This window comes from Pristiophorus japonicus, chromosome 30 (genome assembly GCF_044704955.1).
Source record: "Pristiophorus japonicus isolate sPriJap1 chromosome 30, sPriJap1.hap1, whole genome shotgun sequence".
Taxonomy (NCBI): Eukaryota; Metazoa; Chordata; class Chondrichthyes; family Pristiophoridae; genus Pristiophorus; species Pristiophorus japonicus.
The window spans coordinates 11886138-11906951 of record NC_092006.1 but is presented as its reverse complement, the minus strand read 5'-3'; the positions used below and the strand labels follow the sequence as shown (position 1 = coordinate 11906951).

The 20814-nt window shown below is 52.0% G+C and overlaps 1 protein-coding gene across 1 annotated transcript in view; it reads right to left on the bottom strand.

Annotated features, from left to right (window-relative positions):
- Positions 1-12209: 12209 nt before the first annotated feature.
- iqgap3 (IQ motif containing GTPase activating protein 3) overlaps positions 12210-20814 on the bottom strand; it is a 153352-nt gene continuing 144747 nt past the window's right edge. Inside the window, exons 37-38 of the mRNA XM_070868690.1 lie at positions 17051-17159; positions 12210-14725 (exon numbers count right to left, since the gene is read on the bottom strand). Of these exons, the coding sequence (XP_070724791.1) occupies positions 14612-14725; positions 17051-17159 (223 nt within the window). The 3' untranslated portion in view covers positions 12210-14611. The remainder of the gene's footprint in view (positions 14726-17050; positions 17160-20814) is intronic.

The window sequence follows — 20814 nt, the reverse complement described above, 5'->3', positions numbered from 1 at the left end:
TGGCCTTCATTGCGAGAGGGATGGAGTACAAAAGCAGGGAGGTCCTGCTGCAACTGTACAGGGTATTGGTGAGGCCGCACCTGGAGTACTGCGTGCAGTTTTGGTCACCTTACTTAAGGAAGGATATACTAGCTTTAGAGGGGGTACAGAGGTGATTCACTAAGCTGATTCCGGAGATGAGGGGGTTACCTTATGATGATAAATTGAGTAGACTGGGTCTTTACTCGTTGGAGTTCAGAAGGATGAGGGGTGATCTTATAGAAACATTTAAAATAATAAAAGGGATAGACAAGATAGAGGCAGAGAGGTTGTTTCCACTGGTCGGGGAGACTAGAACTAGGGGGCACAGCCTCAAAATACGGGGGGCCAATTTAAAACCGAGTTGAGAAGGAATTTCTTCTCCCAGAGGGTTGTGAATCTGTGGAATTCTCTGCCCTGGGAAGCAGTTGAGGCTAGCTCATTGAATGTATTCAAATCACAGATAGATAGATTTTTAACCAATAAGGGAATTAAGGGTTATGGGGAGCGGGTGGGTAAGTGGAGCTGAGTCCACGGCCAGATCAGCCATGATCTTGTTGAATGGCGGAGCAGGCTCGAGGGGCTAGATGGCCTACTCCTGTTCCAAATTCTTATGTTCTTAGTCTCTCCAACCTAGTGCTCCCAAGGGATTGTGGGATCCCTTGGGACTCTGGGGGATGAGCCCTCTGGTGGCTACACAAGGTATATACAGGTTTACATTTCTAACAATTTTGACCCAGTGACTTCCAGAAAGTGAGGAGGCAGGTTACTGATGAGAGTCTCTGTGATGTCCCACTTGATGGGCTATCCAGTTGGTTCTCTCAAGGCTCACAGCACAACCCGCCTTTCTTTAGTGTTCCGCGCATGGGAGCACATCCCTGAGCATCTCACTCAGAGGAACGGGACAGAATGAAGACTCAAGCCAGGGGAGTAAGCAGGGCAAGGTGGGACAGGAACCTGGAGACGTGGTCGGACAGAAGGGCTCTCTGAAAGCAAGTCCCCACGTCATCATCCTAGGCAGTCCCTTGCAATCGAGGAAGACTTGCTTCCACTCTAAAAGTGAGTCCTTAGGTGGCTGAACAGTCCAATACGAGAGCCACAGTCCCTGTCACAGGTGGGACAGACAGTGGTTGAGGGAAGGGGAGGGTGGGACTGGTTTGCCGCACGCTCCTTCCGCTGCCTGCGCTTGGTTTCTGCACGCTCTCGGCGACGAGACTCGAGGTGCTCAGCGCCCTCCCGGATGCACTTCCTCCACTTAGGGCGGACTGGTCTTTGGCCAGGGACTCCCAGGTGTCGGTGGGGATGTTGCACTTTATCAGGGAGGCTTTGAGGGTGTCCTTGTAACGTTTCCTCTGCCCACCTTTGGCTCGCTTGCCATGAAGGAGTTCCGAGTAGCGCGCTTGCTTTGGGAGTCTTGTGTCTGGCATGCGGACAATGTGGCCCTGCCCAGCGGAGCTGGTCGAGTGTGTGGTCAGTGCTTCGATGCTGGGAATGTTGGCCTGGTCGAGGACGCTAACGTTGGTGCGTCTGTCCTCCCAGGGGATTTGTAGGACCATTCTGAGAGACCAGGAACATTCGTGGCCAAACGATCAGAGGGTGGCGAGGGGTGAGCAGGGAGCTGTGAGAGGATTGGAGGGTGTGTGCAGCCGGAAGGGTACCTTGGAGAGGGCGAGGCTGATGGGAGTGTGGGACTATGGGCGGAGGAGGATGTGGGGTGAAGCTTGCGAAGTGTAAAGGCAGGGAGGTGGGAGCTTGGAGATCACTGAGGTGGAGACACAAACTAAGATGGTCTTTTCCTGTCCGTCATGGTTCGTAACATGAGAAATGGGAGCAGGAGTCAGCCATTTGGCTCTTCGAGCCTGCTCCACCATTCAATGAGATCATGTGGCTGATCATCTAATCTCAACTCCGCCTTCCCATATTATCCCCAAGTCCCTTAACTCCTCAAAATTTATTGACCTCAGCCTTGAATATACTCAACGACTGAGCATCCACAACCCTCTGAGGTAGAAAATTCCAAATGTTCATGCTCTCACTGAAGATATTTGTCCTCATCTCAGTCTTAAATGGCCGACCCCTTTTTCTGAGACTGTGACCACTGGTTCTAGACTCCCCAACCAGGGGGAAACATCCTCCCTGCATCTACCCTGTCAAGGCCCTTAAGAAGTCTATGTTTCAATTTGATCACCTCTCATTCATCAAAACTCTAGGGAATATAGGCCGAGTCTACTCAATCTCTCCTCATAGGGCAATCCCCTCATCCCAGGAACCAGTTTAGTGAACCTTTGTTGCACTCCCTTGAAGGCAACTATGTCTTTCCTTAGGTAAAGAGACCACAACTATACACACTACTCCAGGTGTGGTCTCACCAGGATCCTATACAATTGTAGTGAGACTTCTTTACTCTTCTACTCTAATCTCTTTGTAACAAAAGCTAACATTGGCTTTCTTAATTGCTTGCTGTACCTGCATTGTTAACTTCCTGTGATTCCTGTACAAGGACGCCCAGGTCCCTCGGAATGCAAACATTTCCCAGTCTCTCACCATTCAACAGATATTCTGCCTTTTTGCTTTTCCTACCAAAGTGGATAACTTCACACTTCCCCAAGACAGGAGGTTCAGTAGTGATGGGTGGAGATAGATAAAGGTTTCAGTAGAGATCGGCGGAGACATGGACAAGGGTTTCAGTAGATGGGTGTACATTATAATGTATGCACTTGTGAGTTATGCTCACAGGTTTGTAGAGCTGTTGATGCCTGTAATTTCTGTGGTCTAGAGGAGTCCGTGTTCCACGTTTTTATTGAATGTGTGAGGTTGCAGCCCCTCTTCCAATATCTGAAGGGGCTGCTCCTCAAATTCTGGTTGCACTTCAGTCCCACACTGCTGATCTTTCAACACCCTGTGCGGAGGGGAGCAGGCAGGTCCCAGAGCCTCCTTGTAGGACTGCTCCTGGGCATGGCCAAGGGGGCCATCAGCCGGTCCAGGCAGCGGGCGGTCGAAGGGGTCATTCAGCCCGACTGCCTGCCTCTCTTCCGTGGTTACTTTCGCACCAAGGTGTCCCTGGAGATGGAGCACGCGGTGTCCACCAGTACGCTCACGGCCTTCGGTGAGAGGTGGGCACCGGAGGGATTGGATGCATCATCACCCCCAGCAACCAAATTTTAATTTGAACCATGTCCAAAGTTTAATTTGTTTAAGTTTGTCAGTTTTAGTGCCCCACCCCCCCTCTTTTAGCCAGAGGCACTTGTATAATTTGTGTTTTTAGTGCCCTCCAAAAAAAAAAGGGGAACTTGTTAAAGTTTTTGGAATGTGACACCCCCCCTCCCTTTAATCAGGGGGCACTTGTTTGATGTTCACAACGAAAATAGTTGTAGAGCTGTTGACGCCGTAATTTCTGCATGCTGGATGAGTCCGTGTACCACGTGTATGTAGAGTGTGTGAGGTTGCAGCCCCTATTCCATTATTTGAAGGGGCTGTTCCTTAAATTCTGGTTGCACTTCAGTCCCACGCTCCTGATCTTTGGGCACGCTGTGCGGAGGGGAGCGGGCAGGTCGGAAGGCCTCCTCGTAGGACTGCTCCTGGGCCTGGCCAAGGTGACCATCAACCGGTCCAGGCAGCGGGCGGTCGTTCAGCCCGACTGCCTGCCTCTTTTCCGCGGTTACATCCGAGCCAGGGTTTCCCTGGAGATGGAGCACACGGTGTCCACCGGTACGCTCGCGGCCTTCCGCGAGAGGTGGGCACTTCAGGGACTAGAGTGCATTACCACCTCTGGTAACCAAATTTGACTTTGATTTAAGATTACCATCAAAAGTTTAATTTGTTCAATGTGTCTGTTTTAGTGCCCCCCCCTCCTTTTAATCAGGGGCCACTTGATTTATAGGTGCAACTTAAAATAGTTGTAGACCTATTGCACAGGTCGTTTAGCCCGACTGCCTCCCTCTCTTCCGCAGTTACGTTCGCGCCAGGGTGTCCCTGGAAATGGAGCACACGGTGTCCACCGGTACGCTCGCGGCCTTCCGCAAGAGGTGGGCACCGGAGTGCATCATCACCTCCGGCAAACAAATTTTAATTTGATTTGTTTCCGTAAAAGTTTAGTTTGAAATTTGTGCCCTTGCTAAAAAGGGGCGCTTGATTTTACATTTCACTAAAATAGTGTGTAGAGCTGTTGAGTGGGAGTGGCTTAGCCAGTCACCTGACCTTCACAAGACTCAATAAAACCCCACCCAATTGGGTTCGGGGGATCTACGACGAGGCAGGTGGTTGTGAGCCTGGTGGATGAACTGGTAATGTGACTGTTAAACCTTTGCTAATAAACCAACTAGTTCTTAATAGCAATACGAACATAAGAAATAGGAGCAGGAGTTGGTCATTCGGCCCCTCGAGCCTGCTCCGCCATTCAATAAGTTCATGGCTGATCTGACCATGGTCTCGGCTCCACTTCCCTGCCCGCTCCCCAGAACACCTTATCGTTTAAGAAACTTGTCTATTTCCGTCTTAAATTTATTTAAAGTTCCAGCTTCCACAGCTCTCTGAGGCGGCAAATTCTAGATTCACAACCCTTAAAGAAATTTCTCCGCATCTCAGTTCTAAATGGGCAGCCCTTTATCCTAAGATCATGCCCTCTAGTTCTAATCTCCCCCACCAATGGAAACATCCTCTCTGCATCCACCTTGTCAAGCCCCCTCATAATCTTTTACGTTTCTATATTTCTCTAAGATTACCTCTCATTCGATGAGGTGATCTTATAGAAACTTATGGCCTACTCCTGCTCCTATTTCTTATTGCTATTAAGAACTAGTTGGTTTATTAGCAAAGGTTTAACAGTCACACTACACATTACCAGTTCATCCACCAGACTCACAGGCACTTGCCTCGTCATGTTGCTCTGAATTCTTAAGCAAGGAACCCATGAAGCAAATACATTACAGACATGAACTAGGGTTTCAGTCGAGATGGGTGGACATGGACTAGGGGTTCGACAGAGCTAGGTGGAGACAGGGGTGTCATTTGTGGTGTGCATTTATTTTCTGGTCTAGTCTGTCACCTCGCTCGAGAGTTTACTGGTTCAGTACACAGGCACCCAGGATAGATAGCACGCCTATGTGTGTGGCCCACCAATTATTCACTGCCAGCTGCCCCAATTCTCTGTTTCGTATAAACAAAATCAAAACCACTGACTTCCGCGTGGGTCTTTTGCCTGTGCCCCAGGCCATTTCTATTACCAGCATGATCGACACACCCAGGTTAGATTTAATTTGCACGTATGTGTATTCAGGGATGGTTTAATTAAACAGTTTATTGACTTGCGGTAAATTAATTGCCCCTTCGTCTGGTTCTATCCTTGGATATTCCTTCTCAAACCACAACCTCCCGAAGATATGGGAGTGGAGGAGGCCATTTGGCCCCTCGAGCCTGTCCCGCCATTCAGTTAGATTGAGGCTGATCTGTATCTTAGCTCTACCTACCGTGCCTCTGTATCCCTGCCGATCTCAGTTTCAACATTTTCATGACAGCACAATACTCACTGGAAAAAATGCTGCAGACAAAAAGACATGATCTCGAGTGTCTTTCATGACCTCATGTCCCAAAGCGCTTTACGACCAATCAAATACTTCTTTGAAGTGCAGTCACTGTTGTAATGTATGAAACGCGGCAGCCAATTTGTGCATAGCAAGCTCCCACAAGCAACTGTGTAATAATGACCAGATAAATCTGTTTTAGTGATGTTGGTTGACCAGGACACCGGGGAGAACTCCCTTGCTCTTGATGTTTCTCTGGAGTTCTTCATTAGTGACTATCCTATATTTATGGCCCCTAGTTTTGGACTCGCCCACAAGCGGAAACATGGATGCTGGAAATAAGAGAAATGCTTGAAACCATCAGGTCGGGCAGCCTCTGTGAACAGAGAAACAGTTAGCGCTTCAGGTCGGCGACCTTTCGTCAGAACTGGAAGAAGTGAGAGATGCAACGGGTTTTAAGCAAGTCATCATCATAAGCGGTCCCTCGAACGAGGATGATTTGCTTCCACACCTAAAGGGATGAGTTCACTGAAGGACCGATATTCCAGTCCTGAACTCCAACTGAAGATGCATGTGCGTAGATTTTTTTAAAAACATGTGGTGACTGTTGCACAGCAAGCACCACACGGGTTTGACAGAGCTAGGCCTTTATCCAGTGGCAAGGGTTAACCAGGACGACTGGAGACCTGCTCTACTGCACGGACCTAGTGCGCACACATATCGCAGTGTGGGCTGGTCCGTGCTGACCCATGGCCCTCAGCTCTTCTGGCCTCCCTTACGCTCATTTGCCACACCTCCGCCACGCTGGAGGCAGGGGCTGGACGGAGGTAAAATTTCAAGGACTTTCCAAGGTGACTGGGCTGAGCGGCACGAGCACATACAAGCAGCAAATGGCACCAAGTTCCCTCACAGCCATAAACAGAATCTTCTCACCAAGGAGCAGGCAGTGTTGATGAATGACTCTCGCGAGCTGTAGTTCAACCAGCTCCTTGCCCTCCAGCACCCTGCCCGTCCGAGCTCAGAGAGCCTCAGCAAGTTATTGCAAAGCACCAGGTTAAGGAGAGCCCTCCGAGAGGAGAGATCATTCTCGGTGTCACAGACCAGAGACAATTCAATAAGCAATTTAAATACTTTATTTGGAAAGTGAAATGAAAAAAGAGACGATTAGATTTTTTTTTGGCATGATGCATCGAGACCGTTAAAGGCTGCAGAGTTGTTTGATAACAAGAGGCTGATTCACTGGGCTTGCTGCTGATGAGAGGACCTTCCTCAGCTCCCCTGCTAGGCACACCCCACAAATCTACTGCTGATGCTAGGGCCTTCCCTAGTTCCCCTATCACGCCCCCAGTCTACTGCTGAAGGTGCTAGGGCTCCACCACACAGAGACCAGTCAACCTCTTCCCCTGCCCCACTCCCAGATCTTCAAGTGTTTGGCAGCCTAATGCTCACCCCCACGAGGGGCACCACTGCGAACAGCTTCCAAGGGACGAGAGGATGCGTTACAGCTGAACGGTTGTGTGGACTCACGAGTGACTGGGGAGAGTATTACTTCAAGCGGAATGAAGACTCACAACCACTGAGCATTGGGCTCGATTTTAACCCGCGTACCCGAGGTGACCGACTCGCGGAAATGTGCTGGGAGCCAGCAGGCCCGAGGCCGAGATCTGCACCAATCCGTCGTGCTGCTATTTCCTTCCTTCTCTCTCTGCTCTGGGGAACTGGTCCATGGGTGCTGGCTGTACACACCCAAGTGGGCATGATTCACAGTGACACGTGGACAGTGAATGCTGGCCGACTATTCATTGTATTTACAGCACAGCAACAGGCCATTCAGCCCAACTAGTCCGTGCCGGTGTTTATGCTCCACATGAGCCTCCTCCAACCCCTCTTCATCGCACCCTAAGTGGAGGAAGAGCATCCGGGAGGGCGCCGAGCACCTGGAGTCTCGTCGCCGAGAGCATGCAGAAACCAAGCGCAGGCAGCGGAAGGAGCGTGCGGCAAACCAGTCCCACCCACCCCTTCCCTCAACCACTGTCTGTCCCACCTGTGACGGACTGTAATTCCCGTAATGGACTGTAGTCACCCGAGAACTCACTTTTCCTCAATTTTGAGGGACTGCCTATGATGATGATCAGCATATCTTTCTATTCCATTCTCCCTCATGTGTTTATCCAGCTTCCCCTTAAATGCCTCGATCATTCCCTGTGGCAGCGAGTTCCACAGTCTCACCGCTCTCAGGGTAAAGAGATTTCTCCTGAATTCCCCATTGGATTTATCAGTGACTGTATTATATTGATAGCCCCTAGTTCTGGTCTCCCTCACATGTGAAAGCATCTTCTCTACATCTACCGGACCGAATATTTTCAGAATTTTAACGACCTCCGTTAGGTCAGCACCTCGGGCTTTTCCTGGAGAAAAGGGACGCAGCCTGTTCATCCTTTCCTGATAGGTATAATCCCCCAGTTCTGGTATCATCCTTGTAAATCTTTTTGGCACCTTCTCCGGTGCCTCTATACCCTTTTTGTAACATGGAGACCAAAACTGTGCACAGTAACTCCAAGTGTGGTCTAACCAATGTTGGATACAGGTTTAACATAACGTCTCCATTTTGAATTCTATCCCTCTAGAAAAGAACATTAGTGCTTGGTTTGCTTTTAATGATCGGTGAATGTGCACCCCCAGATTCCTTTGTTCCTCTACCCCATTTAGCCTATACTTTCCAAACAGCATGTGGCCGTCTCACCCCTCCTTTCAAAATACACCACACCAATTATATGCCTATGCTGCAAGTTTATTAATGGCTTCCTGCATATTGCCAGAGTGTTAACTACACGCCCAATTTGGTGTTGTCCACAAATGTCACTTGATTCCCCAGAGTCCAAATTGCTTCTGCAAATGATTGAAGCAGTGGTCCCAGCACCGATCCCAGTGGAACACTACTCCCCACCGTCCGCTAGTCTGGGTAACTCCCCGTTCGCCCCTACTCTGGTTTTTTTGTATCGTGGTTCAGATCCCAGCCGCACTTGGCAAGAGACACTCGGCACTTTCCCAGCGTGGAATCAAGACAAAACTCTGCTCGCCTGTGTCAGGGGAAACGGCAATCGACAGGGAGAGGCCTTTGGGGCATCAAGGCTGCTGTGCGATTTTGTGTGTGCTAACCACAGTAACCATGGCAACAGATCTTTTGATTCCCTTTAACCAGAAGGCATCGATGATTTACATAAAACATACATTTTCTTATTCCCACCGAGCCAGATACACCGATTTCAAAATATTTGCCTCAGGCATCGTTCCATCCCTAAAGTGCTCATTTATTTCTTTTCTCGCTCGCCCTGTTACTCTCCTCTAACAACTCCTCCCCCCCCCCCCAGCCCCCATTCTCCTCTTGTGCTATCTCTAATCTCTTTGAGCCCGACAACCCCACGAAATGTCTGCGCGCCACAAAATCTGCCCTCTTGAGCATCCCTGATAATAATCGCTCCACCATCGGTGGCCGTGCCTTCAGCTGCCTGGGCCCCAAGCTCTGGAACTCCCTCCCTAAACCTCTCCGCCTGTCTCTCCTCCTCTAAGACGCTCCTTAAAACCAACCTCTTTGACCCAGCATTTGGTCAGCTGCTGTAACCTCTTCTGTTGTGGCTCGGTGTCAAGTTTATTTGTTTTGTCTTATAACACTGCTGCGAAGCGCCTTGGAACTTTTTACTACGTTAAAGGCGCTATATAAATACAAGTTGTCATTGTAGTTCCAGGGTGCCATTTCCTCACTCTATTATCCTGCTGTGAGTTGAGACAGGGCGCCACTCGATGATAGCCAAGACAGATCACACCCATGCTTCTCCTCTCAGGGTGGGGGTACTGGATGGTAATAGAGAGCAGGGACCCTGATTGCTTCCCCCCTACCCCACCAAGGGGCTCTGCGGCTAACTCACAACCCATTTTGCTTCCTCGTCTCACATTGGCTGTTTCAACACAGACCTGGGAACCAGAAGAGGAAAATGTTCGACTCTCTACTACATACAGCTACAGTCAGCTGCAGGGTAAGGAATAAGGTGTTCACACACAGTGCTCAGTCTCTGCTCCTTAATATTTACATTATATTGTTTCGAGGCCTACAAGGCTCTTTCTCATTCTAAAATATTACAAGCCACAGAACACTGGGCAAAAAAGACTAATTGTAAAGTGGGCATAGCTTGGGTTAGATAGAGAGTAAAGCTCCCTCTACACTGTCCCATCAAACACTCCCAGGGCAGGTACAGGGGGTTAGATACAGAGTAAAGCTCCCTCTACACTGTCCCATCAAGCACTCCCAGGGCAGGTACAGCACGGGGTTAGATACAGAGTAAAGCTCCCTCTACACTGTCCCATCAAACACTCCTAGGACAGGTACAGCATGGGGTTAGATACAGAGTAAAGCTCCCTCTACACTGTCCCATCAAACACTCCCAGGGCAGGTACAGCACGGGGTTAGATACAGAGTAAAGCTCCCTCTACACTGTCCCATCAAACACTCCCAGGGCAGGTACAGCACGGGGTTAGATACAGAGTAAAGCTCCCTCTACACTGTCCCATCAAACACTCCCAGGGCAGGTACAGCACGGGGTTAGATACAGAGTAAAGCTCCCTCGACACTGTCCCATCAAACACTCCCAGGGCAGATACAGCACGGGTTAGATACAGATTGCTTCAACAGAACTACTATGAAGGCAAAATATGTTGATTTTCTAGAGCTGCTGCCTTCTTGGCTTCTCGGAGCGAGACTAAGTGTGTTGGAACTGGTGGTGAGATAGGGACAATTGTGTACAAGTACCGTGAAATCATGTCCTCCAGTTAGAGGTTCAGTGTGAATCTGCACTGCAGCCACAGGGAGTGTGGGTTGGATTGAAACTCACCTCCTAGTTGTGCACTAACCCAGTGACAGCCTCCCCCCACACACCAGGCCATTATTGCTTTGGCTCATCAAGACCCATTCCCTATCTGGCCTCAACGCTGCGAAGCAATGCTTGCAATCCCAGCGCACTCTGCAGCCTCCAGTACAAAGATGCGGTCATTAAAGCACAGCGCACGGGCGGTGGTCGACACCGCTTCAGGAACAGACAGCGAGGTAGATAAGGATCAGAGAGAGAAATATGTACAAGTGTCATTGTTTACAGCACGCAGTGATTCTGGCAACTATCTGACAGAGAATTCAGTCGCATTGAAACCGTTTTGATTTCTGTACCGTTTAAAAAAAAAAAAGAAATGATTTTCCTCGCCTCTGCTTGTTGTGTGCAAGTGTGAACAGTGACCGGCAGCGGGCTATTTGACTGCAGGGAGCATCACCGCCAGTCACCGACACAAAGGCAGTTCCCAGCGGCGGGCACTGGCTAACAGTAAAAGCGCACGCAGCTCTGGTTCAGCCCCGCAACTCGAATATTCTTGCACCCCAACTGTTTCCCGGCTAACTCGGCAGAGACTGGGGGGGGGTGGGGGGGAGGATGCGCCCCGAAATCGGACCTGGTGGTCTGTAGTGCCTCGTCCTCCGCCAGTTCCTGCCAATAGCACCACCCCCCCCCCCGGGGGAGTTGGTCCTGTGTGACTTACACTGGAACAGGCTGTGTAACGATGGGCTCGGAGCTGCCCACTGCCCCGATGGAATGACGGTGCCAATGACCGGCGAGCCCCGCAGCTTGGCGGGTGGGACAGCCGGCCACAGAGACGAGGAGAGCGGCGAGGTCGTTTGGGACAATGCGCCAAGCCGCAAGAACTCTGCCTTCACCGACAACGCCGAGGCCCAGGAGAGCTTTCGGCAGAAGCTTTTGGCTCCATTGCTGTTCTGGGATCCTGCAATCAGTATTTATTTACACTCGAATATTTTATCCCTGACCGCCAGCCCGCCATCCCTGGCACTGAGGGAGCGCCGCACTGTCGGAGGGGCGGTGCTGAGGGAGCGCCGCACTGTCGGAGGGGCGGTGCTGAGGGAATGCCGCACTGTCGGAGGGGCGGTGCTGAGGGAGCGCCGGTACTGAGGGAGCGCCGCACTGTCGGAGGGGCGGTGCTGAGGGAGCGCCGCACTGTCAGAGATACTGTCACTCGAGCGAGCCGTTAAACCGAGGCCCCGTCTGCCCTCTCGGGTGGATGCAAAAGATCCCGGGGCCACTATTGGAAGAAGAGCAGGGGGAGTTCTCCCCGGTGTCCTGGGGCCAATATTTATCCCTCGATCAACATCACTGCAACTCCTGGAGAGGGTTTGTAAACAGAGGGACCGAATCCCATCATCGTAATGTCTCAAAAGCTCTTCAAACAAGCAATGACTCTAGGAGCAGGGCAACAGTTACTCGATTGTCACTGTGTGCCAGCATTGTCCCATAACCAGCACCAACGGCCCGTGAGTCTGCAGTAACGTTGGCCGAGGGAGGAACCTTGGCCAGGGACACCTTCTTCCAATCGGGCTACGGGACCTTAACGCCCAAGCACTAAAAGTCCGACAATTCAACATCTCCCGCCTCCTCCCCGGTGCAGTGCCGGGGCGCTCGGTGATATGCTTGTGTCCGAGAACGGGGTTCGAAGCCACAAATCGCTGACCCAGAGTGGGAGAGTGTTGCCGACCGAGAACTCCCGAGTGTACGATCTGTACACTGGCCCAAAGTACAGGGGTTTTAAAACTTTTTTTTTTTTTTAAAACCATAATTGTTTCGATTAAAATTTCATAAAATTTTAAAATATAAAATACATAAAATTTCAGACTTCAAAATTTAGCATTACTAGCCTAAGACCGTAAGGTTTGCCTCTGCACCCGTCCAAGGATCCTGCAATCGATATTTATTGATTTATTTCATTCCCTGACTGCCGTTAATTAACTCAATCGCTGCTGCAACCCCCCCTACACAGGGTGGGGGGGGGGTTGGTGGGGCGGGAGAAGGGAAGTGATTTGTTTCCGCTCAGAATCCTAGCTTCTGCCCCCAGCGTCCGGGACCTCCAGGATCGAGCAGCAGGCGTAGATAGCCGGAGTCCAGCCACGGCGATCACTATAGCCCTCCCCGTTGGAAGGGACAGCCAACGTAGGGAGCGTTCTTCAATGGCTCCCCGATACCAGAGGAGCCCGATACAATGGCCCCTTCATCATAAACCTGATTCTGTGGCTCATATAGCAGGCCAGGGCGCGAGGGGGCGGGGAACGAGTTGTCTGCTGTAGGCGTTGAACCTCGAACTTAAAAAAATAAAACTTTGTTTGGCTGATTTGCTAAACGGGGAGTCGGCAAAGAATAGACGCAATTTGATCTTTTAAAAATAAAATCCTCATTTCAAAAATAAAACTGCTGTGTGTGAGACCCCGAGGAGTCATGCCCGGTTGAGAACACAAGAATTCGGGGCAAGAGTTGGGCCTAGCGCCCCTCGAGCCATTCAATGAGACCTTGGCTGATAATCGACCTCAATTCCACTTTTCCGCCCGATCCCTCGATTCCAAAAATCTGGCTCAAAAAACGAAGATGAGGAGGAATTTCTTCTCTCACCGAGGGTGGTAAATCTTTGTAATTCTCTGCCTCACAGAGCTGTGGAGGCTGGGTCATTGAACATATTCAAGGTGTAGACAGATTTTTGAACGATAAGGGAGTGAAGGGTTACAGGGAAGTGGCGTTGAGGCCAAGGTTACATCAGCCATGATCTTATTGAATGGCGGAGCAGGCTCGAGGGGCCGAATGGCCGACTCCTGCTCCTATGCATTGTAAAGCAGGTTGCTGTAGTGTTTTTTTGGGGGGTGGGAGAGGAGGTGTCCGGATCTCAGCCACAGAGGTGTGTACCCGGGGAGTGCCGAGACTCTGTCTGAATTCCAATCCTGGCACGTCGGGAGGCTGCCGATATTCGGAATGAGCCACCTACGGCGCTGGGAACAGCTCTACCCAAAGCGCCGGGAGCACCAAGCCGGGGCAAACCAGCGAGGGAGAAACGGGTGCAGATGGAACAGAGTTGCCTGGGCTGGATTGCCGTGTCTCGTGGGGCTGCGTGCGCGGGGCCGAGCCAGCGAGCGTGCGGACACACCCCTGGTTTTGGAAGACCCCAGGGGTGGGGGGTTGTGGGTGTGGGAAGCGCTCGTGGTACAGGCCTCACGGGAAGCGGATTCAGTTACCGCTGGCCCTGCATCAGCAGGCTCGATGCGTCAGGGCCGTTGCCAACATAACACCCGCGGCTCAGGGAAACACTCCCAGATATTCAGCCCCGGGTCCGTGGTCAGCCCCTGAACGAGCAGATCCAACACCAAGGGGCCGGAATTCGGTTTATAAGTGTCACCCGCTCGCGCCGAAGACGGGCGGCTGAGGACTTACCGACGCAGTGTGCTCGACTCCCGGAAACTTTAGCCGGGCGGTGTGGGGGGCCGTGCCAAGAGGTACCGCTGCACGCTCTACCGACACCCACGCGGTGACGTCATCGAGCGCGCAACAACACCCCCCTTGTCGGCGCGGCAGCAAGCTTCAGTTCGACGGCCGGCTTTCCCGATGGGAAAGCTATCGGCACATCGGGGGACCCCCGGGGCGGTGTCGTCTGGAGAGCAAGGCAAAGTAGTTACGTTTAATTTATTTAGCGTCTTAGTTATTTGTGGCAGGGGGAGTGTGGGTGCGGGGTCACTGAAATTCTCGCAAACGTGGTTGGTGTTCATTTTCAGGCGCCAGGAACGCCGGCAGTCTCGCGCGGGGAATATTGAGTCGGCTTCCCTCGCCGCCCGAGGACAAGCCTCTTTTAGTGCTGCTCTCTCATCTTTGGGGGGAAGAAAGCCCTTGAATTTTGCAAGTTGAGGCGGTAAAATCAGCCGCAAAATCAGGAGCGACCTCTGAACCTTTAGTAAAGAGCCTGATTCTGTAGTCGCACGTCAATGCAATGGTTCCAGATTTCCGCTCGCTATCCTTAGTGATATGTATATATATATATAAATGTATAAATAAATGCAGTTTTCCCCCGCAGGTACTCCACTGCACTACTTCTGAGCATGCTACCGATTTAAACCCGTGCTTCTGCGAGGATACAAACAGGCAAGGGGTGGGGGCTGGGGAATATCCCTGTGTGGCCGGAGACAGAGCCAAGCGGGGGTGCTTCTTCCCTCCCTCTCATTTCTTGAAGAACTTCTTGTTGAGCAGGAAGATCAGCAGGTTGACGTTGACCTTGGCTTTGTCGAACATCTTCATCACGGCCACGCCCTCGTACTGCAGCTGGAGGAGGTCCTGGGGGGGGGGGGGGGGGGGGGAAGGACAGACGAGAATTCACGCTTCCCTCCGAATCCACGGCATTTATGCAGCGTCTTTTAACACAGTAAAACATCCCACGGCGCTCCGCGGGAGGATTCAGCAAAATTTGACACCGAGCCACATAAGGAGATATTAGGATGGGGCTTGGTCATAGAGGTCGGTTTTAAGGAGCATCTCAATCGAGGAGAGGGAATTCCAGAGCTCAGGGCACAGGCAGCCGAAGGCACGGCCGCCAATGGTGGAGCGATGGAAACCGGGGAAGGGTAGCCACGGTGGGGAACACTGCTCAGGGAGCAAAGCACGTCAGGGATCGGTCAGGAAGGATGTGAAAGTCTTAAGAGTGGATGCAGAAAAGATTTACGAGTATGATTCCAGGGATGAGGGACTTCAGTGACGGGGATAGACTGGAGAAGCTGGGACTTAGAGCAGAGAAGGTTGAGAGGAGATTTGATCGAGGTATTCAAAATCACGAGGGGTCTGGACAGATGAGAGAGAGAAACTGTTCCCATTGGTGGAAGGGTCAAGAACCAGAGGACACAGATTTAAGGCGATTGGAAGAACCAAAGGCGACACGAGGGAAAACGTTTTTACGCAGCGAGTGGTTAGGATCTGGAATGTGTTGCCTGAGAGGGTGGGGGAGGCAGATTCAATCGTGGCTTTCAAAAGGGAGTTTGATAAATATCTGAAGGAAAAATATTTGTAGGGCTATGAGGAAAGTGCGAGGAGGGAGTGGGAAGAGCTGAGGCGCTGTTGCAGAGAGCCGGCACAGACTCGACGGACCGTACGGCCAATTCCTGTGCTGTAACCATTCGAGGATTCATTCTGTGACATTCTCTGCTAGAGCTCCTCCAATGGGTAACCCACTAGCCATTAGGCACAAGGGCCAGACGGTCTCAGGTTCCAACAAAAATCAGCCCCGCACGGGGGTGAGAAGAGAGGGGGGGGGGGGGGGGTGAGAACAGAGAGAGAGAGAGAGAACAGAGTGTGTGTGTGTGTGTGTGTGTGTGTGTGTGTGTGTGTGTGTGTGTGTGAGAGAGAGAGAGAGAGAGAGAGTGTACACATTGTGACAGTGGACTCGCAGTGATACTACCACAGTCAAATAACCCAATACTCACCGACGAGTGAGAAATTAGAGGGAGGATAATTGGTAGAGAATTTTTTTTTTTTTTTTTTAAATCACCCTTGCCGCTCAGCCCTGCAATTGCACAGCATTGCTTCCTGTCAGCCGGTTAGTGCATTCAACTGTACACACCTGGAGTACTGCGTACAGTTTTGGTGTCCGTATTTAAGGAAGGATATACTTGCATTGGAAGCTGTTCAGAGAAAGTTCACTCGGTTGATTCCTGAGATGAGGGGGTTGTCTTATAAGGAAAGGTTGAGCAGATTGGGCCTCTACTCATTGGAGTTTAGAAGAATGAGAGGTGATCTTATCGAAAGGTATAAGATTCTGAGGGGGCCACAGGGTAGATGCAGAGAGGATGTTTCCCCTCGTGGGGGAATCTAGAACTAGGGGGCATAGTCTCAGAATAAGGGGTCACCCATTTAAGACGGAGATGAGGAGGAAATTCTTCTCGTGAATCTTTGGAATTCTCTGTCCCAGACAACTGTGGAGGCTGGGTCATTGAATATATTTAAGGCGGAGATAGACAGATTTTTGAGCGATAAGGGAGTGAAGGGTTATGGGGAGCGGGCAGGGAAATGGAGCTGAGTCCATGATCAGATCAGCCATGATCTTATTAAATGGCCGAGCAGGCTCGAGGGGCCGAATGGCCAACTCCTGCTCCTGTTTCTAATGTTATGTTCAATGAGATGTGTCACTGCAAGAGTGGATGTCACAGGGACCGAATAATATGAGAGTGCCAGTGTGACTTGCATGCTGACTGCTAGCGAATAGCACACAGGGGTAGCACAGACCAGTAGTTACACTGGTGGGAGTTGGAAATTCAGTGGAGCACAGCACTTTACATTGGAGAGAGTTCCCTTACTCACCAACAATAAAACACTCTCGCATCCAATTCAGTGTTCTCCCTGCCTCTCCCGTCGGTGCAGCAGCCTCTGGTAACCCGCAGCCCCCCCGCACTCTCAACTGGGCTATCTCCAAGTGTCAGCTGAGAAAGCGGGTGTGGGGCAGGCTATTTAGCTTAAAAGGGGTGGGCGATCGCAGCCTGGGCTCTGCTCAATTGCAACATGGACATTACCAGCCCCCCCCCCCCCCCCGTCGCCCTCCTCCCCCAGCACGAACCCTCGCTGGTGACTGAAAGGCCCGTGAGCCGGAGGGAACGGTGCGTGCGCAGATCTCACCTGGTACTTGAGCTGGAACTTCTCCATGTCCACACCCATGAATCTGGCCTTCACGTCGAAGCTCCCCACCTCCTCGCCCTGCACGATGTCGAAAATCACATTCTTAAACCTGGAATGAGAAAGGTGGCAAATCTGTCAACTGCAGAAGGACCGGTCTCATCCTCGCTCCCGTGAAGCGCCTTGGGATGTTTTACTGGGTTAAAGGTGCTGTATAAACACAAGGGGGCCGAAATTCAGAGCCGCCCGCATCGAGGCATAGTAATACCCGCCCTCCTGTATGGCTCAGAGACATGGACCATGTACAGTACACACCTCAAATCTCTGGAGAAATACCACCAACGATGTCTCTGCAAGATCCTGCAAATCCCCTGGGAGGACAGACGCACCAACGTTAGCGTCCTCGACCAGGCCAACATCCCCAGCATCGAAGCACTGACCACACTCGACCAGCTCCGCTGGGCAGGGCCACATTGTCCACATGCCCCAGACACGAGACTCCCAAAGCAAGCGCTCTACTCGGAACTCCTTCACGGCAAACGAGCCAAAGGTGGGCAGAGGAAACGTTACAAGGGACCACCCTCAAAGCCTCCCTGATAAAGTGCAACATCCCCACCGACACCTAGGCCAAAGACCAGTCCGCCCTAAGTGGAGGAAGTGCATCCGGGAGGGCGCTGAGCACCTCGAGTCTCGTCGCCGAGAGCGTGCAGAAACCAAGCGCAGGCAGCGGAAGGAGCGTGCGGCAAACCAGTCCCACCCTCCCCTTCCCTCAATCACTGTCTGTCCCACCTGTGACAGGGACTGTGGCTCTCGTATTGGACTGTTCAGTCACCTAAGGATTCGTGTTAAGAGTGGAAGCAAGTCTTCCTCGGCACCGAGGGACTGCCTATGATGATGATGATGCTACTTTAGCGCCGGGTGAAATCTACCACCTCAAAGTACGATATTCAGTTGTATCGCCCCAACAGGAGAGTGGAGCGTTGCGAGAAACGTTGCAGTCCACTTTGGGCGCCAACGCCGCGGTAACGCAGGAGGTTGCTCAATTTCTGGGCGCTCAGCTGCACTTGAAAAAGGGGGAAAAAAAAATCTTGTGTGAAAATTTCACCCACACATCCCCACTGCTGCCACAAATAGACGTTAAAAAAAAAGAAAGACATTTCAGCACTTGCCTTGCTCTGCGGACGATATCGGCCCGGGATTGTCGCCGGACCGACTGCTTTGCCCTGCCGGGCTCAGCGCTAGGTGCTACGGCAGGCGGAAGAGCCAAGTTTGCGAATGTGGTGGATACGGGGACATTGCGCACTCGGCGCGAGCGAGTGCAAACCGTCAGCGCCGCCATGTAAACCGGCACCGAGACTCGCGGCAGGCGCCGACAGCGCAGCGCTCGGGAGGCGGTTCCTGTCTGGGGGCGCTAAACCACCGCATTTCACCACCCAAGTTGTTGTTGTAAAGAATCCCCCCGACGGAATAATTACAGCGCGATCGCCGCTCCGTCACGGTGTGCTACTTACCGCCCCACTCGCAGCGAGAGATGACGGTGGGAGATCGTGGCAGAGGTGCGGCGACTGAGGATACAGGGCCCAGAAGAGGCGAGGGCCCAGGGGTAGCACGGGCCCAGCCCACACTGTGCGATATGTGAGCGCACTCGGTCCGTGCAGCAGAGCAGTCTCCAGTCGTCCTGGTTAACCCTTGCCGCTGGACCAAGACCTCGCTCTGTCAAGCCCCGTGTGGTGGCTGGTGTACAACGGTCACCCCACGTTAAAACAATCCACCCACAGGCATCTTCCACCCCCTCAACTGGGAGTTCAGGACTGGAACATCGGGTCCTTCATCGAAACACCTGTGAACTCACGTGGAAGCAAGTCATCCTCGTTCGAGGGACCGCCTATGATGATGACAACTCGTCCACATGTCCGATTTAGTTGATTGGAATAATTAAACAAGCGGAGGAGCGATCGCAAACTGTATACAGACTGAAACACAACCGGGGGTGGGGGGGGTATTTTCGGACCAACACACGTGTACTACAGTCTGCCGTTGACCCGTTTGAGGTTAGCAACGCCTTGCCTGCATTAACAGGCAGAGAGGAATTCAGTACAAGCATGCCAAGTGCCTTGGCATGGTGGAAAAGGTGCGCCAGTACTCTGAAAATTGCAGGGCACAGGCTGTGGGCTGTGAAGGGCAAGGTTTGAGGGATTTTCTTACACAATAAGCTCCGACAATTGAGTGAGGACGGAGGACATTGGATCGATTTAATAGCCGGGCACTGCAACGGGAAGAATATTCCAAAGCGCTTCACAGCCAATGAAGTACTTTTTTTGGAAGGGGGGGGGGGGTGGTGGGGGAATGTGCTCACTGTTGTAATGTGGGAAACGTGGCAGCCAATTTGCGCACAGCAAGCTCCCACACACAGCAATGTGATAATGACCCAGATCATCTGCTTTTAGTGATGTTGGTTGAGGGAGGATAAATATTGACCCCAGGACACCAGGTAGAACCCCCCCTGCTCTTCTTGCAAGCGTGGCCATGGAATCTTTTACATCCACCCGAGAGCGTAGACGGGGCCTCGGTTTAACGTCTCATCTGAAAGACGGCACCTCCAACAGTGCGGCGCTCCCTCAGTACTGCCCCTCCGACTGTGGGGCGCTCCCTCAGTACCGCCCCTTCCTACAGTTCGGCGCTCCCTCAGTACTGCCCCTCCGACAGTGCGGCACTCCCTCAGTACTGCCCCTCCCACAGTTCGGCGCTCCCTCAGTACTGCCCCTCTGACAGTGCAGCGCTCCCTCAGTACTGGCCCCTCCGATAGTGTGGTGCTCCCTCAGTACCGCACCTCCGACAGTACGGCACTCCCTCAGTATCGCACCTCCGGCAGTGTGGCGCTCCCTCAGTACTACCCCTGGGAGTGTCAGCCTGGATTATGGACTCAAGCCTCAGGAGTGGGACTCGAACAAACCACCCTCTGATGCAGAGGGGAGAGCGCGACACATTGAGCCACGGCTAAGACCCGTGCCACAAACCAACGCCATATTGCTCCTCATTTACGCCTCTAGAGAAGGAAACAGTCTGCACCTATAGATCACGCTGTTGAATACAACCTTCGATCTGCGTTTAAAGGGGTGCCCGCCATTATAACAGGCACAGCTCCATTCTACAGAGTCAAACACCGGTTCTGCACACCCGGCTCCCAGCACCCCAGCGTGCTGGTGTATGTAATTTGGCCGGGGAAGTGAGTGCTGCTCAGATCTGCGGTGCTGTGCGAGGCTGCCCAACAGGAGCAGCAACTGGGTACGGAAGGGCATGGCGCATTTCATGCCGATTTGCCCATCGAGATCAGTACTGCGCTCGCCGAGCGCCTCCGAGGGAGAGCAGCGCGTCACTTCTCTGCCACTCCGCTTCCTGAGTTTGCACAATGGGATGGTGGGACTGTCGTATGAGGAGAGATTGGGTCGACTAGGCCCGTATTCACTGGAGTTTAGAAGAATGAGAGGGAGTCTCATTGAAGTGTATAAAAATCTGTTTCCCTACTTGCCCCATCAAACACTCCCAGGGCAGGTACGGCACGGGGTTAGATACAGAGTAAAGCTCCCTCTACACTGATCCATCAAACATTCCCAGGGCAGGTACAGGGGGTTAGATACAGAGTAAAGCTCCCTCTACACTGTCACATCAAACACTCCCAGGGCAGGTACAGGGGGTTAGATACAGAGTAAAGCTCCCTCTACACTGATCCATCAAACATTCCCAGGGCAGGTACAGGGGGTTAGATA